At 39.3% G+C, this 15,877-nt stretch overlaps 2 protein-coding genes across 2 annotated transcripts in view; one reads left to right on the top strand and one right to left on the bottom strand.

Annotated features, from left to right (window-relative positions):
* The first annotated feature begins 6,726 nt into the window (after positions 1 to 6,726).
* LOC138037203 (ATP-dependent helicase wrn-1-like) lies at positions 6,727 to 10,282 on the top strand. Its single transcript, XM_068883181.1, has 2 exons — positions 6,727 to 7,238; positions 7,788 to 10,282. Exons 1-2 carry the CDS (start codon positions 6,727 to 6,729, stop codon positions 8,974 to 8,976), a joined length of 1,701 nt encoding a protein of 566 aa, XP_068739282.1. The 3' UTR covers positions 8,977 to 10,282.
* Positions 10,283 to 10,404: 122 nt separating this feature from the next.
* The window catches only part of LOC138019637 (uncharacterized), a 6,010-nt gene continuing 537 nt past the window's right edge, over positions 10,405 to 15,877 (bottom strand). Inside the window, exons 1-4 of the mRNA XM_068866492.1 lie at positions 14,753 to 15,877; positions 13,161 to 14,000; positions 12,275 to 12,544; positions 10,405 to 11,960 (exon numbers count right to left, since the gene is read on the bottom strand). The exon at positions 14,753 to 15,877 is cut by the window's right edge and continues 537 nt beyond it. Coding sequence (XP_068722593.1) covers positions 10,788 to 11,960; positions 12,275 to 12,544; positions 13,161 to 14,000; positions 14,753 to 15,067 — 2,598 coding nt within the window. The 5' untranslated portion in view covers positions 15,068 to 15,877 and the 3' untranslated portion in view covers positions 10,405 to 10,787. The remainder of the gene's footprint in view (positions 11,961 to 12,274; positions 12,545 to 13,160; positions 14,001 to 14,752) is intronic.

Genomic DNA, 15,877 nt, shown 5'->3' on the forward strand with positions numbered 1-15,877 from the left:
TTGGTCCTCAAACTCCGCTTTTTTCTACAGCCGCTACATCTCCTAAAAAAAATGGACCAAAAATTTCACTTTCACGATAGTTCAGTAACCCTCCATTTTAAAAACCTTCAAATACATTTGGAAACAAAAATGATGTATAATGTTGAAACACTAAAATGCAGAAACGAGAAAGCTTATGGGAACGTGCCCTATCTGATACCAACTACAGTTGAACCCGTGTCATACGGACACTCCGTTATTGCGGACAGTTCTTTTTGTTCCTGGGGAAAGCCCTTATATGCGTGCAAAATTTAACACGCTACGGACAACGGACACCTTTTTTCTTCCCCATCAACTACTTCCCATAGGACGTTTACCTCGCTATTGAGGACAGTTTTGTCAACTTTGAAAGGAAAAGAGGTGTCTTTTGATAGAACACTCTCCTAGTGTTCCTGCTTTTTGACCTTTTCCCAAGGAAATTTGCCCTGCTTAAATTCCGCACATTTGGTGGTAGCGTAAACCTGCACATAAGATAACCCATTCGCACTTTCCACTCCTTTTGTTCCCTTGTATCACTTGATTTCGCTCCTTGATCGGTCAATTTCTAAACTATTTTATTGGAACCTTTTGTTTGGAAATCTTATTTTTTGCTTTGGAATAGAGTTTTTTGCGCCGGAAGAGCTTTGGTGTTTCTCCTTGACGAAATATCGGAAAGGAAGATTAAGTGATGACTCCTTCAGTGCAATCCAACCCCAGCAAGTCATCTTGCTGTCAACTTCAAGGACGGGGAAAACCGAAATCGCTTCCAAAACCGACTCGCTCTGGTTAAGATAGACTTGTATTAGGCTTATTTTGTCTGAAAAGTCCACTTAAAAGTTATAAGCATTTGGCAGGGATTTAGCCGAAAAAGATTTGTTATTGTCAATTAATGGGCCCCTGTAATTGCCAAGCAATAAATTTTGTCCCACAACCTTATGGGGCGCCGTACTAGTCAATATTGTTTACTTATTTCTATGGTCTCGTCTCTTAGACTTTTCATGTGATCAAGTTAACTTTTTATGTGGTCTCTTTGAAATTTTATGCGGTCAACCTGACTTTTTATATGGTCAACTTATGACTTTTTGTATGGTCAACCTGACTTTTTATTTGGTCAACTGTTGACTTTTTATTTGGTCAACCTGTGACTTTTTATATATGGTCAACTAGATGGACTTTTTATTTGGTCAACCATAAAATGCATCGCACGCCTGATGGGGCTTTCAGCGAAATCAACTAGTGACAGCGGTACGGTGATCTTCGACCAAGTATGAGTCGAGAGACAGCGAGAGAAAGAAATGAATATGGATTGTTTTTATTCTTCGACAATCTCAAGCTACTGCTTTCTACAATAACAACGTTTGGAGAAGCAGATAGGTCGCAAAGCTTGTCATTAGAGGATATGCATAAGGCTATTGGTCGATTGATGGCTGCTGCAGACACCATTCAGTTGCTGATTTCCGAGATGGAAAGCAATCGTGATTTTGCTGAAGTGTTACCAATCCTAAATGTAACTCTGACTAATGTAAGGAACTTGGGTGATCTGCTACTACATAGACATGGTGCTCCAGATTTAACTAGGGAATAATGCTTTCCAACGGAATAAAGAGTAGTTGGAAAGCGCTTTTCGTTACGGTTCGTAGCATTACTACAATTCAAGGAATTCACAATGTTTCTGAAATAAGGCTTCAGATATTTTGAACAATTGTTTCGTATTAATCTTTTGTTCATGATTATGTAACTGCATATCTTATATGCTAATGACTTTGGTATAAAAAGTAGAATTTCTTGGTTTTTACTATCTCGCCTTCTGGACAGCCACGAAGAACTGTCACGGTAACCTAACTTTATGTTAGTTAGAAAACTTAACGCTCTAATCCTCGGAGCTGAAATACGTTGCATTCGATCGAGGAATACGTTCGCCTTCTGGACAGCCACCAAGAACTGTAACTTAACTTGTTGGCGAGTCCAGGAATACAAGCTATGCATTCTGGTTTTAGTGCTGATCCTTCTCAGCCTCCTACTGCGCCTTTGCCGGCTATTTCGGAGCTAAAAAACTTTCTTTCTGCGGAGCTCGCTTCATTCAAGGACGAGCTTAAGCGTCAGAACGACGAATCCATCAACTTCGCAGTTAAGAAAATTCGTCTTGGAAATTCCGCTCGCCACACATTTAAATATAAAGGGAACGAAGAGCAGTACCAGCATCAGGAAAAAGTAGCCAGCCATATTGATACCGCTGGGGATGCGCTTCACTCTGGTAAACTTGTGGAAGCTGCGAACGCCTTAGAGGAAGGTAAGAACGCCATTGCCATAAGAATGAAACATATAGTGCTCGCAGATTTGCATGGCTGGGATTTTGTAACAGAATCCAAACAAATTCCGGTTTCCAAAGATGAGACAGATGAAAAGCGAATTCGTAAGATACTCAAGGAAGTCGGAAATCAAAGAGAGAAGAAAAAAGCCAAAAGAGCTAAGAAAGCTAATAAGCTTAGGCCTGATTTTAGGCGCATTCCTACCAGATTTACTAATGAATCTTCTACTTTTACTCCTTTGAGGACATGCTTCCTGTGTGATAGGCCTGGCGATTTCTGGACAAATTGTTGGAGATCAAAGTATCCAACCGCCAGTGCCAGCAACAATGCCTATTCTTGGCAGCGCAACCTGGTCCAATTACCAGCGCAATCTACCTACATGCCGCCTCCAAGCCAAGGAACTGCTAAGTGAAATCAGTGGGACTGATGATATTTTTGGGATACAAGAAGAGCCAGGTGATACCAATTTTTTGTTAGAGTTACGTGGTTTAAAGAATGCTGAGGTAACTGAATCTTTGCCCATTCAGTCTGTTCAAGGCCGTATTAACGCTCGCAAGAATTGGTGGTTTAAGAATTTGTAATTATCTGCACTTGTGATTGGAGTATTATTGACTAGTTACATTATACCTTTTTTTGTTTTGCCTTCGCCTTGTTTTATAAAGAACAACAAAAGTGCTTTAGATCATGCAGAATTTGCCGCCAATGCTATCAACGAGTTAGTTATTAATAGATGCACGATACAAGTTTTTTCTAGAACATATTGTTGCAATCCTTTTTCTGTCGTTTGTGGCCGCAAGTTAGGTTTGGTTCTGGATCTCAGTAGATTTGTTAATCCTTTTGTATGCAAGTTTAAATTTAAATATGAAAGCCTCCCCACTCTCGCAGTCATGTTTAGAAACAATTTTTGGTTCTTTACTTTTGATATCGAGTCAGACTAAGGAAAAAGGGAGACCTCAGCATAAAAGGGGGAGTAGAATAATTTCTCTTGCTTTTTTGGCTGACATTCTATAGATGTAAGCCCAATCCTCTGTAAAATATGCCTCAATTAGTAGCATGAAATCCAAATGAAAAAGTATATTTTTTGAGGAAACCTATCAAAACACTATATATAATCAACCATTAATAACTGTTATGATGTAGGCATCAATATCTGCTCTGGGCTGGAAATTATGCACATTTCAAAGGCTGCTGAACACTGATCCAAGACTGAAATATTTGTTAAACAGAACTTCTCTCTTTGCACCATGAATGCATTTATACACAAGCAGATTGTATCATACTTATCATTGATGAAAATGTCAGTCAAGTCAGTCACAAGTGGGTGCAAAAATGGATCAATAGAACGTGGCCTACTCTTGGGAAGTTCTGACGAGGGGACAAATCCAACAACATACACCTCATCTGAAGAGAAACGGTCTTCTTTGGACATATTTGCAATTTGGACCTCAATTGCAGCTGTAAGAAATAAAAGCCAAATTTTGTGTCCAGAACTATGTATACAACCTCACACCAACAGTGTATTTATACATGTATTGTTGAGAAAAAAATAATCTTGATGAACAACTGTTTAGATAGCCAATTATTTTTGGTCCTTCCAGAGGGAAGTAAGGCTACCAGTAGAGAGAATTGTTTCAATCATTTCAAAAAGGCTTCTTGAGCTTATCACAATATAATTTACTGTAATTCACTCTCTCCTAGCTTTATGATTAAATCATATTTAATATTCATTTAGAAAAAGGAATGATTCATTGAACATACCACAACAATGCTTCCCGCGTTTGCCAAAGGGTGTCCACCCATCCCAATGACCAATAAGAGCTAGATTGCGTGGATCACCACGAGCATAGTTAGGACAGCATGACTGCCGAGCACCACATTCATCACACACTAAAGTGAACTCTCCATTGATTTCAGGAAATTGTTTGATTTCATCTGCACTGAAAATCCCATCACAGAAAACACATTTACAAGGTAACATCCATTCCTTTTCGGGATCCCAAAAGTATGAAAATTCATTAAAGCGTCCACCATCCCACAATTCCTTCAATGTAAAGTTAGCTCTAACTCCAGAGATCCAGTGTCCCTTTTCTTTCCAATGTCCCAGCATTTTGTCACACATCACTGGATCTGAGAACCACCTCTTAATTTTGTCAGGCAGGCCGAGATAATAATACTTTATGACTCCTTTTTTGCCACAAAACCTGCAAGTGAGCACAATCCATCACATCCCACTGGGAATAATGAAAATTGTCAAGACAAATATACAACTCTCTTGGTTCTCCTTCAAAAGTTTCTCTGTTTCTTTTCAGGTCTTTGGCCACAGTTTCTTCAAATGGGAGTCATCGCCACAATACAAATCCTTTGCTAATTCCAGTGCATCTGAAATGTCATTTTGAGAACCACTCATCTGATCTACAAGCATAAGAATTAAAATCTGAACCTCATTCATTGTTTTGGTCATTAGCGTTCATGCTCTCTGTGTCTAATTCAAAATTGTTATTTGCTGTTAGATCGGCTTGATGGAAAGCAGCATAATTTTCACATACAACCGATCTGTGGGATTCTACTGCGGTAAGCTGCGGGGTGATATCTCCCATAATTTCTTCAAACTCTCCTAAATGGCTGTTGGGTTCCTTATCTTCTGTTTCCACATCCAAGACTCTTTCATCTTCAGGGCCAGAAAAGTTGTTGACTGAAGGCTCTGTCGTTGGCAGCTGAGAACTATTAAAAACGTTTGTTTACTCAAATTAGAAAATAATATTCTAAATTACAATACGTATGGAAACTTGCAAAAGTGAGGTTATGTTTACCTTAAAGTCAAAATGATAGCTTTTTTGCCAATAAGTAAGAACTGACAAAATCACGCTGCTCACTTGTTGTTCCAAGGATAATCCAAATACGTGTTTTTTGCCAATGTCGATATTCCGTAGAAGTAGTCACCACTTTCCCGCCGCACTGATCACAAGGACAGTGAACATGTTTGTAAGACAAATGGTCACAATGACAGACACAAATTGCATCCCTCAACCATTGCTTTGCTTTACGTTTCCTTCTCCGGGAACAGTGAGCGCCCTCCATATTTCCTTTAGCAGCCCGGATTAGGAATGAGATCGAGTATCCCAGAAACCAATCACACAAGCTCAATTTTCCCCGGTGATATTCGGTAGATGTAGGCACCGCTTTCCCACAGCATTGATCCCACGGACAATGTACGTGTTTGTATGCCAAATCCCAATCCAGAAATTTCATGTCCTTGCCAGCCCTTTGATGTATGTTTTCTTTTCCGAGAACACGCGCTTTGGTGACACTTCGGTGGACTACGCTTTTCTTCGCAGACTAGGCGCCTTTTTCGCACCTCTTCTCTGGAGTGTTTTTGCCGGTCTATTTTGCTTTTAGTCGTGTTTTGGTACAATTTATTATAGAGGCGTTTCCTTCGAAAATGGATGATATGAACAAAGAATCTCTTCTTAATTGGCTCAAAGAAAATTTTAATGACGACATCGCCTCGAAGTTTGAGGGTAAGTCTTACTGGAAAACCAAACTAAATCTTAGCGCCAAGTAAAGAGCTCCAAAACCATGCCTCTCGGCTTACAAAAAAAAATACCTAACTTGTGTTTATTTTTACTTTGGTAATTATGGTAACAGAGCAAGGAGTTGTTAATGGTCAGCTACTAATTGTTCTGGGTACGAAAGGAAGTACAAGCCAGCTTGAGGCATGTGGATTGAAAACAGTCGGTGATCAGCTTCGATTTAAGCAGTTGGTTGATGTCGAAGCAAGTTCTACTTGCTCTTCCTCCTCATCTTCGGCCTTTGTACGGATGAACAGAAAGAAACCGTCAAGGTCATTTCGTTGTTTCAATGAGTTTCATCGGCTTTTATACCAGTGGCCTCGTACTAACCGCATCACTTTTACATGTAAAGAGAGGATTGGAACAACTGAGAAATGGACTATTAAAAATGACTCCATTTGAATTAGGTTCCTATATTGACATAATACTGTGTTACTTTCAGGGTTAACACTCCAGAGTGCCAAAAATATAGTTTGTGTGATGTTCAATGCCATAAGATTTAGCGGCATTGCAAAGGGGCAGATGGTGTCTGCAGCAAAGCAACTTAAAGTCAAATGCATCACTACTTCTTCCACTAAAGAGGACTTGGCCATTGCCCTTGCAGTTCCCTGCTAGCAGAGGCTCTTTTCCTGGTGTTCGCTGACGGGAGAAAAGAGACCTCTGCCATGGGTCTAAATGGGCTTTGATTTAACCGCCGTCCACGATCTTGGACGGCTCTATTTAGAACGCATGCTCCTTGCATTGCTCGCTGACCGTAACTTGAGCCCGTTGCGTCTCGCGCATTTCTTTATAATAATTCCGCTGTTATTTTCTGAGCCCACATTATAAATATGGCGTGCTCATCGGCGACCTCGAAAGAGTTCAGTCGTAAAGAGTTATTAAGTTTGCTTTCTTCTGTTTTGGATAACCTCGACGATGGAAAGATAAAGAAATTGAGTGAAGAGCAGTTCAAGGCCTTGTTTCATTTTTTAAACGGGCGAGACACGTTTGCGTGCTTGCCGACCGGGCATGGGAAAACTCTCATCTACCAGATTGCTGTGCTTATTGCACGAACGGGAAAGGTGCCAATTCTGCCATCGAACCCACTTGTTGTTGTTGTTTCACCGCTAAATGCGCTCATATCTGACCAGCTTGAGTCCTGCCAAAGGCTCAAGCTCAAAGCCGTTAAAATGGAGCAGGAGCTGTTCGGCAACGATGATAAACGGACGGAGCTCGATCAAGCTGAAGTGGTTTACTGCAGTCCGGAAACCTTGGAAAACATCCAATCCAAGCAGTTCCTTGTAAAAATGGACGATCGGTTGGTTGGAATTGTTGTGGACGAATCACATTGTGTAGTGAGCTGGTAAGCCTAATCTCGGTTTGTCGATGTTTGATGCGATATATTGTGACAGAAAAGTAACTTGAGCACGTGTTACTTTTCAAGACATTGCAGATACACTGTACCTATAAATCATTTTGTGTTCACCAAATGAAGAATCCGAAAGAAAACTTGTTCAGACAGAAAGTGGCTACCTCTCATTGTGTAAGCATATCGCATCAAAATATTCGGTGGTATCAGCATGATAGAAATTCCTTTATAAATTCATATTGATAATTGCAAATTTTGCTAATGGAAAAAAATTGCTATGCGTGTCACGCACTTTTGTGTCCCCTGCTAGCAGAGGCTCATTTCCTTGGATTCACTAAGTGAACACCATGGAAAGAGCCTCTGCTAGCAGGAAACCTTGGGTGTCACAGGAAAAAATATTTTGTGTTGCCTTGAAAGCTCTGCCTACTATCAGAGGCCAATTAAAAAAAATTAAGTAAATGCCCCGTTTGTATAAATGTAACAAGCTAGCCACGTTTCACGAAAACAATATACCACAGTACTAATGAAACACCTATTTTTTAGGGGTCTAAGTGTCACACCATTCAGGGCAGCTTACAGCAAAGTGGGTGATGTGCGAGGGTTTACAAGAAAACCATTTCTGTGCCTTACAGCCACTGCAGGGAAAACTATCAGATCCCAAATTATGAAGAACCTGCACATGAAGAGTGCTAAGGTTGTAAACCTTAGCCCAAACAAGTCAAACATAAAACTGTGTGTATCAAAACTTGATAGAAATGAGGAACTGGATGAAACCTTTGCCTCGCTGATCGAGGACCTGAAATCCAAGGGCTGTGAAATGAAAAAAACCATCATTTACTGCAGATCCATCACTGCATGTGGAGACATTTTTGAAGTCCTTTTGGAAAACCTCCCAAACAACGAACTATATGGTATGTTCCACAGTAAGACCCCCGAGTCAATTCAGAAGAATGTCTTATACGAATTTGTAAAGAGAGACAGCAAAATGCGGCTGGTTGTTGCCACTTGTGCTTTGGGCATGGGTGTTGACATTCCTGATGTTGAACTTATCATTCACTACGGTATACCAACAGAAGTAGAAAGCTATGTGCAAGAGATTGGGAGGGGAGGTAGGGATGGCAGGGCATGTGCTGCTTTTCTGTACTACAAGCCCTATCATCTTGCTCACTGTGACAAAGAAATGAGAGACTATGTAAAAGCTACCAGTTGCCGGCGTAAGGAAGTACTGAAACATTTTAAAGAAAAAGAAGCTACTTTGGATGTCATGCATAAGTGCTGTGACTTTTGTACCCAGCTTTGCAAGTGCCAGGGAGCTGACTGTGTCATGCAACTCGAGGCGGAGGAGAATGTGGACACAAGTTTGCCTTTGGAATCGCTTAGTCGTACAGTAGAAAGTGAGGAACGTGAACTGTTCATTGAGCTTCTTAAGGACATTGACAAACTTGGAACTTACGAGACTTTGGGTTCAGATCTCATACTGGAATTAGCTGGTAAGCTAGAATATATATTTTTGGCAGATTATTTGATTGAAAATTTCCCCATTTTCAATCCACACCTGGCTAATGACATAATTCTGGCTGTAAAAGACATTTTCAATGACATATCTGAAGCAAGTGCCTATATGACAATGGATTTTGAGCCATATTTTGAAGATGATCCTCTTTTGCTTGGTGCAGCATATTGTAGTAACATCAGTGAGAGCAGCTCTGATGACAATGGCAGTGTTCAATAATCTTAATGTAAAGAAAGAACACGTATTTTACCAACCATTTTTCTAATTATTATTCTTCATTAAGTCTTCATTACTTCTTTGTTTCCAACTCAAGAGGCTGTAGATAAGGTTTTAATTAAAAGGTGACCAATTATTTTGGGTTATCTTTTTTCGCACTTTTTTTAATTGAAATGAATAGTTATGTGTTGTAAGGACAAATGCATTTGGGAATCTGTCATAATGTAGAGTTTCCCCATGGGCATAACTGTTTATGATGAATGGGATTTAAGTAGAGGGGTTGTTTTGGGGACCTGTAATTCCAGGGAAAGGGTTCTTCAAATGAACTATCCTCCCACCTGCCCAGGGGAATTAATTTTTTTGTACAATCGGTTATTGCACAGCATGGTTCAATATTTTCTTACTCTAGCTAATGCAGGGTGAAAGCTACCATTTTAACACTGCTAAAAGTCATAATTACTGTATGAATGATTTCAGTGTCTGGTGTGCACACTCTCCTGCCATTCCCATGTCCCCCTATTGGGAATTGCTAAAAACAGTTTCTGAAGATTTTAAAGCAGAGGCCTTAAAGGGGCAGTGTCATGCTATTTGGAAACTCTATAAAAAGCTAGGTGTCTTCGTGTTAATTGAATTCCAAAACTAATGGCATAGCTTTGTTATTAAAGATTATTTGAAGGTAATGAAACTGTTTCCTGTCACCTGTCGCTACGAATGGCAAGGATGGAAATGGATTGATACTTGAATACAGTGGCCTTATTATTTTTAAAATTGGCCAAATTATTTTTTTCAAATTTCTATGGTACGTCTTCCAAAATCCTCAATAAATTTATTACAGCTAGCCCTCTCTGAAAATATTCATTAAATATCTCTGTCATAGCTTTACAGAACTATTTTGTTCTAAAACATAAATGTAATGATTTTAGCACAGAATTGCCTAAAACAGCAAAATCTTCATGACACTGCCCCTTATTGAGGTGCCCTTGTGTACATCATAACCAGTATTTTGTTATGCTATGTGTTCATGTTTGCTTACAATAGAATTATAGTTTCAGTAATATACTAAAACTGTTTAAAGTATTTACACTTTCCACCTTGGATAATGGAATTTCTGAGTTTAAACATGTCCGCCTTGCAGTCAATATAATATATTACAAATTTGCTTGAATCAATGATATGTATTTGTTGTAAACTGGCTGAAATTATTGATATCCAAACTGTGTACGAATTTATTTAATTGCCATATTAAAGCTATGAGACTGTTGTTAGTAGCAGGTAATCCTTATATTAAATTTTTGTGATAAAACTCTAACCCTTGGTAATTTAGATTTTTTGTGATGGAATTTACATAGTGTAGTACATATTTCTCGATAATCTACAAGTATGAACTCAGTAACAACTATGCTGGATGTGGCATTAGTCAAATTTCATAAGTAATCCATTGAGGTAGCATGTTACTCAAATTGAATCAGCATTGTCATTCACATGTTTTTATCCATAACCTCCCAGTGGAGGACCCCTGAAATTCAAGGGTGGGACCCTTACTGCAGATTAGCATTGTCATTGTGATACCCCATGAAAGATTACAATTCTGATGGAAACCTTTCACCAATGCGAAGAATAGAGCTCTTTAGCTTGGGTGGTTTGTTGTCCCATTTCAGACCATGTGATATTGCTCTTGAGATTTATTGCTTTCAAACTTTCAAATAGTCATGTGTATATGATTGAATAACTTTTAGATGGATAAAGGAACAACTCCCAGAGAATGTCACATGGTCTGAAATCGGTAAACAAACTGCTCAAGCTAAAGAGGTCCATTAAATCTTGTAAAAGGCTTGATTTTGTCTATGCCACTTTTTACGATGGCGACAAATCCAGCAGTGCAGCCTTGTGACATTCACCCCATCATACAGATCATTTTTGACCTCAGGAAAGCAAGTATACCTCCTACCAGCCTTGAAGTCGAAAACATTTGATTTTTTGTGAACCTGTTCTAACACAGTAACAAATGTCTGCTGCTTGATTTTGTTGGTGTGGTGGGTGTTGCGTGTTCCCTGTCCAAGGTCTTGCTTAGACTGTTGCAGCAGTCCTAGAAGTGGCCCTGTAGCTTTGGTTGAAGATTCAATTGAGCTGCTGTTTATGTTAGGTGCACCCATCTCACGGATACATTCCTTTGACACCATATTTACCTGTTCTACCAGAAGGTCCCTAGATATGCATTTACCTTGCCCTCCCTTTCGAGAGGCAAAACGGTTCCACTTCAGTCTATGTGCCTCTCTTGGAGTAAGCAAGCCAAGCTGAGATGCCTTGAGACGGAGAGCAGCTAATGCATATTTGCTGTGGTTGTTTACCCGGTAAAAAACAGTGAGAAAATTCCACACCCTCAAGAGCCGTTCACCATCACCTTCTTTTACAGAGTCATCTGCACTCCTAAGGAGAAGACCAATGCTGAGGTGGAGGCAACCATAATTGTACACATAGTCCTCTGTCCCCTTGTCGTCCACTTTACTTTCAGATGTTGCATCCTCATCCGCTACTGTGAGGCCATGCTCTTTTTTCTCATGCTTAACACGACATTTGCCATACTTGAAAACTCTTGTACAACCGTGGCCACGACAGGGCAAGTCAGGACGAGGGTTGTAAGCTGCGAGAAGATTAGGAAGGCGAGACACTCCAGGCATTACAAACTTCTCAAGCATGGAAATTACTTTCCTGTGAAGCCAATTTCTTTGAGCTTCTTTGCTGGAATTCTTAAGATTATCAGGCATCATGTTTTTCGTTGGAATGCTTTCCATACCTTCCATTCCAAAATGATTAAGGGTTGCAGCAATAATGAAGGCATCCAACTCTATTGCAAAGAACTCTTTTACTGAATCATAGTGGTCAAGGGGGTCTCTAAGAGCATTGGAATTCCCAGCCACGATTGCATTGCTCGCCATTGTTCCCCAATCCATAACTGAATTAGGCTTCCGCAGAATGTTGACAGCAAGCTGAAAACAAATGACATAGTTGGAGACCAAAATCAGCATTAGATCTTACAACCCACAAAACTCTCACCTATTAAACCCTCGCAAGAACCTTTAAATATAATTTTTGTGAAGTTTGGAGTGAATCATTTGTGTCAGACAGGGATATTACAGTAGATCTTCCTCCACTAGTCTTTGTCCAAAAGAAATATTATGCAAAATTTTCACTGATTCTTTTTTTGGTGAGTCCAAAATATTATTTGAATAAAGGGAAGAGTTTGATAACAGATTCCCCTCCCCGCCCCCCAACAGAAAAAATCCGCAACAAATGAACACACCTGGTAAGCAATGCGTATGCCATGCCAATCCTCATTCTTACACCAAACGCCATCTAGTTTCTCATCCACACTCCTGCCATCTGCACGTGCCTTCTGAATATTTCTTGACCTCTCTTCTGTGAGTTGATCTCCACCAAAGCAAACAAAGTCGGCAGGCGTCTTGGTACCATTAACTTGTGACATTGGCACATAGTTGCTATGGAGGTGTTCTAATATGTCTACCATGTCCTCATTGAGGCTTTCATTTTTTGGAAGACAACCAAGAGGTATCTGTAAAAAATAAGTACCGTTGAATGACCCAAAAAACTGCACTGTGATCATTGTGGTAAAATGTGTCGTGTCCAAAAATTTCAAATCATACTCCACCCAAAGGGGGTAAATTGTTTTGTGCCCCTCCCCTGGTAAATTTCAGTTTAGCTTTGAACTTTTCTTCTACAAGCTTGGCTATAACATATACCCCCCCCCCCCCCACCCCCCAGGAATTTCCAGATACTCTTGGTGGGGGAAGTCTGGAAACTGCATAGAACCACACAGTACTAGTCTTGTTAACATGACAGCAGAAAATCTTGCTACATAACCTGGACTCATAATAACATTTAAGGTCTAATGAAATTTGCAGTGGCAAGATTTCTGAGTTTCAAATACCAAACACTTTCTGTGTTTAGTTCCATGGAATCTGGGAGTCCCTAAATTTGTATGATCGTCTTATACATAGCTTTCCTGCTAGCAGTGGCATAACAAAAAGAAAAACTAATTTAGGGGATCACAGATTCCTCAAATAACAACCACAGATAGCAATTTATACTTGCGAATCTCAACCCAATTTACATATAAAAGTTATTATGGGCAACCCTTTAATAGTATATTATGTCCATTTACAAGATACCTGATTGGAAGGTAATCTCATTGCTTCGCTGTACTCATGTGGTATGTGGTACACAACAACAGACTTTAAGAAACGAAAGGCTGAAAGTTGTTTAACCATTACACGAGTCCATAATGGAATTAGATCCTTCTTAAGCTTCTCTACATCATCCAAGGAGGGCAGAAACTCATGAACTTGGACCACATCAAGAGTCCTCTCAGTCACATCAGGTAAATTTTCTCCAGTAACAACATCCTCCATGGCAACAAGGTTAAATGTATGAAGGGACTTGTTCTTGTTAGAATTATCCATATGCCTGACATTAATATGAAGGTCCAGGTTATCTCCAATGATCTGGAATCCTTTAGGGGCTGAGTGTTTTGCAACCTCAATAGACTTATTAATGGCATCCAAAGCATCATCACCTTGTTCTGTTGATTTTGCAACAAAAGCACATGTATCCTTGATCATCTTGGAGCTTATCTGCTTCTCCAAAAGCTTACTTCCAATACTGTGCACAACATCGGTTGGGTTGTAAAGACATGCCAGGTTTATTGAGGAAGCATCTATTGTATCTGCACCTCCACAGACACCACTTGCATCTATCATCCTACAGTCACTCGGTTCATTTGTCATTAGGTAGGAACATACCTGCCCAATTTTGGGTAGTTCTGGCAGATATTCTAGGCTCTGTAGACATTGTTTTATAATCTCGAGACACTGCACAGTGTCCTTATGTTGCTCGATGGTGCCCTTCCATTGCAAGAGAGTCTTATCGTGGTCCTTTCCCATTTCCTTTGCCTTTGCTGTTAGCTGTGTGGGATGGACTGTAATGCCATGGGCTGTCATAAGTTCCAAACCCTTAAAAAATACAGTTAACAGAGAACTGGAATTTTATTACTAAGTAATGCATCAAATTACAGCTGTAATACAGATATGAAGCCCTAACCGATCGATCACAAAAATCATTAAAAGATTTCACTTTCAACTTCTCCATTGCAGAATAAGGGACAGAATCAGTCATATTCTCCTACTGTGTAAAGAGAAATCACTTGCTACTCACTACCAACAGTCTATGAGAAATCATAATGTATTTACCTTCTTTAAAAACCTGAGTTACTCTATTTTACCATTAAAATATTATTTTAATATTGTTATTGTTATTATTACTATTATTATTATTATTACAATGATTATTATTATTATTATTATTATTATTATTAATATTACTCATTACATAAGTCTTGTGAAGTCTTTAATAAAGATTAGTATTTTCATTAAAAAACTTTAAAAAAAATTATTATTAATATTATTAATATTATAATTATTATTATTATTATTATTATTATTATTATTATTATTATTATTGTTATTACTCTTGAATACATGTTGGTGGTACAGGTATTTAAATGATGGAATTTCCAAAATAGGAATTAAATGTATCTTTTCTAAGTATAGGTTCATTGAGCCATCTCTAGGAGGAGTGAGCATAGCAATCCAACCAACAGAGAACTTGTTTAAGTGATCAGCACATACCATTAAAATTCCCTAAGAATATAGGGTGGGAATTCAGTGACAGGTAAAACCAGGATAATTATAAGCTCAATACTTACCATTTGCCCTGCCCCAGAAAAGCGTAGTATCAAACCAATGCGGTATGCCAGGGCTGACATCTGTGGACATCGGTTTTGAAGCATGATTGCAGCAATGGTAGCAATGACAGTATTAACTTGCTTCCCATTCTCCTGCTTGCGTTTTTTTGACTTCGAGACACAAAGGCTGTTGAGCAACTCAGTTGTTAAAGGAGCTTTTGCCTTCAACTCCTCACCAAAATCAGCCATCTTGAAGGATGGTAACAAGTCATGACGGCTTTGCCTAAGAACACTAGGTTCCTTTATTGATGTAAGGCCCATAAGTTCCTCCTCCATTTTCTTGAACAACAACTTCTTGGCTTCAATGATGCCTGTTGATGTCTTCAGTAAGGCTGCCAAGGCCAATTTGGGAAGTCCTAGTGCAATGTACTTGACTATAGTGGCAGTTTTCTGGTCAGACTTAGACAGTTTAACTTTTCTCGGGCCAGAAGGATAATTGATGTTTATCTATTGAAAGCATGCAAGAAAACAAAAGAATATTTCTTGATATAATTCTTTTCAAGCAAAGGCTTTTTTTATTATCAGAAATTATAAAAAGATTTTACACCACAACCATATCATTAACGAATGAAAGAAAATTAGGCTAGGAGGGAATAACACAACCTCGTTCCCAGGGTATTATTTCTAGCAATATGAAAGCACACAGGTAATGTATTTTTCTTCCTTCGTTAAGCGCAGAGAATGAAAGGCCAAAAAAAAGTGTTTCAGCACCAATTTTCCGTGTTTGGCCAGCGAAAACCAGGAAAAGAGACTCTGCTAGCAGGGAGCCATCAATTTTAAGTCATCTATTCTTTCAATTCTTCGAGTAAAATATTAATTTTGTAAACGTGCAGAAAGTTATTAAAACCGACTATTGACAAGTGACAGAAATGTATTTCTCACCTCCACTTCGGTTTCATCATCTTCGGCATTTCCTGTTAATTCAGCATTAACAGAAACTTCTTCGCTACGGTCCTGGTCATGAGCTGAGCTGGAGGCAAAGTCGAAGTGAAAGTCATCATCAAACAAAAGCGAGAGGAATGATTGCGGTAAATCGACCGAATCGACGCACTGGTTTGCAACATCCGGTTCTCGCGGCTGTTCGAT

This window comes from Montipora capricornis, chromosome 2, assembly GCF_036669925.1.
Source record: "Montipora capricornis isolate CH-2021 chromosome 2, ASM3666992v2, whole genome shotgun sequence".
Lineage (NCBI taxonomy): Eukaryota > Metazoa > Cnidaria > Anthozoa > Scleractinia > Acroporidae > Montipora > Montipora capricornis.

Coding starts and splice junctions, on each gene's coding strand:
- LOC138037203 (XM_068883181.1), top strand. CDS start 6,727: ATGGCGTGCTCATCGGCGACCTCGAAAGAGTTCAGTCGTAAAGAGTTA. Junction 7,239..7,787: donor TCACATTGTGTAGTGAGCTG/GTAAGCCTAATC, acceptor CCTATTTTTTAG/GGGTCTAAGTGTCACACCAT.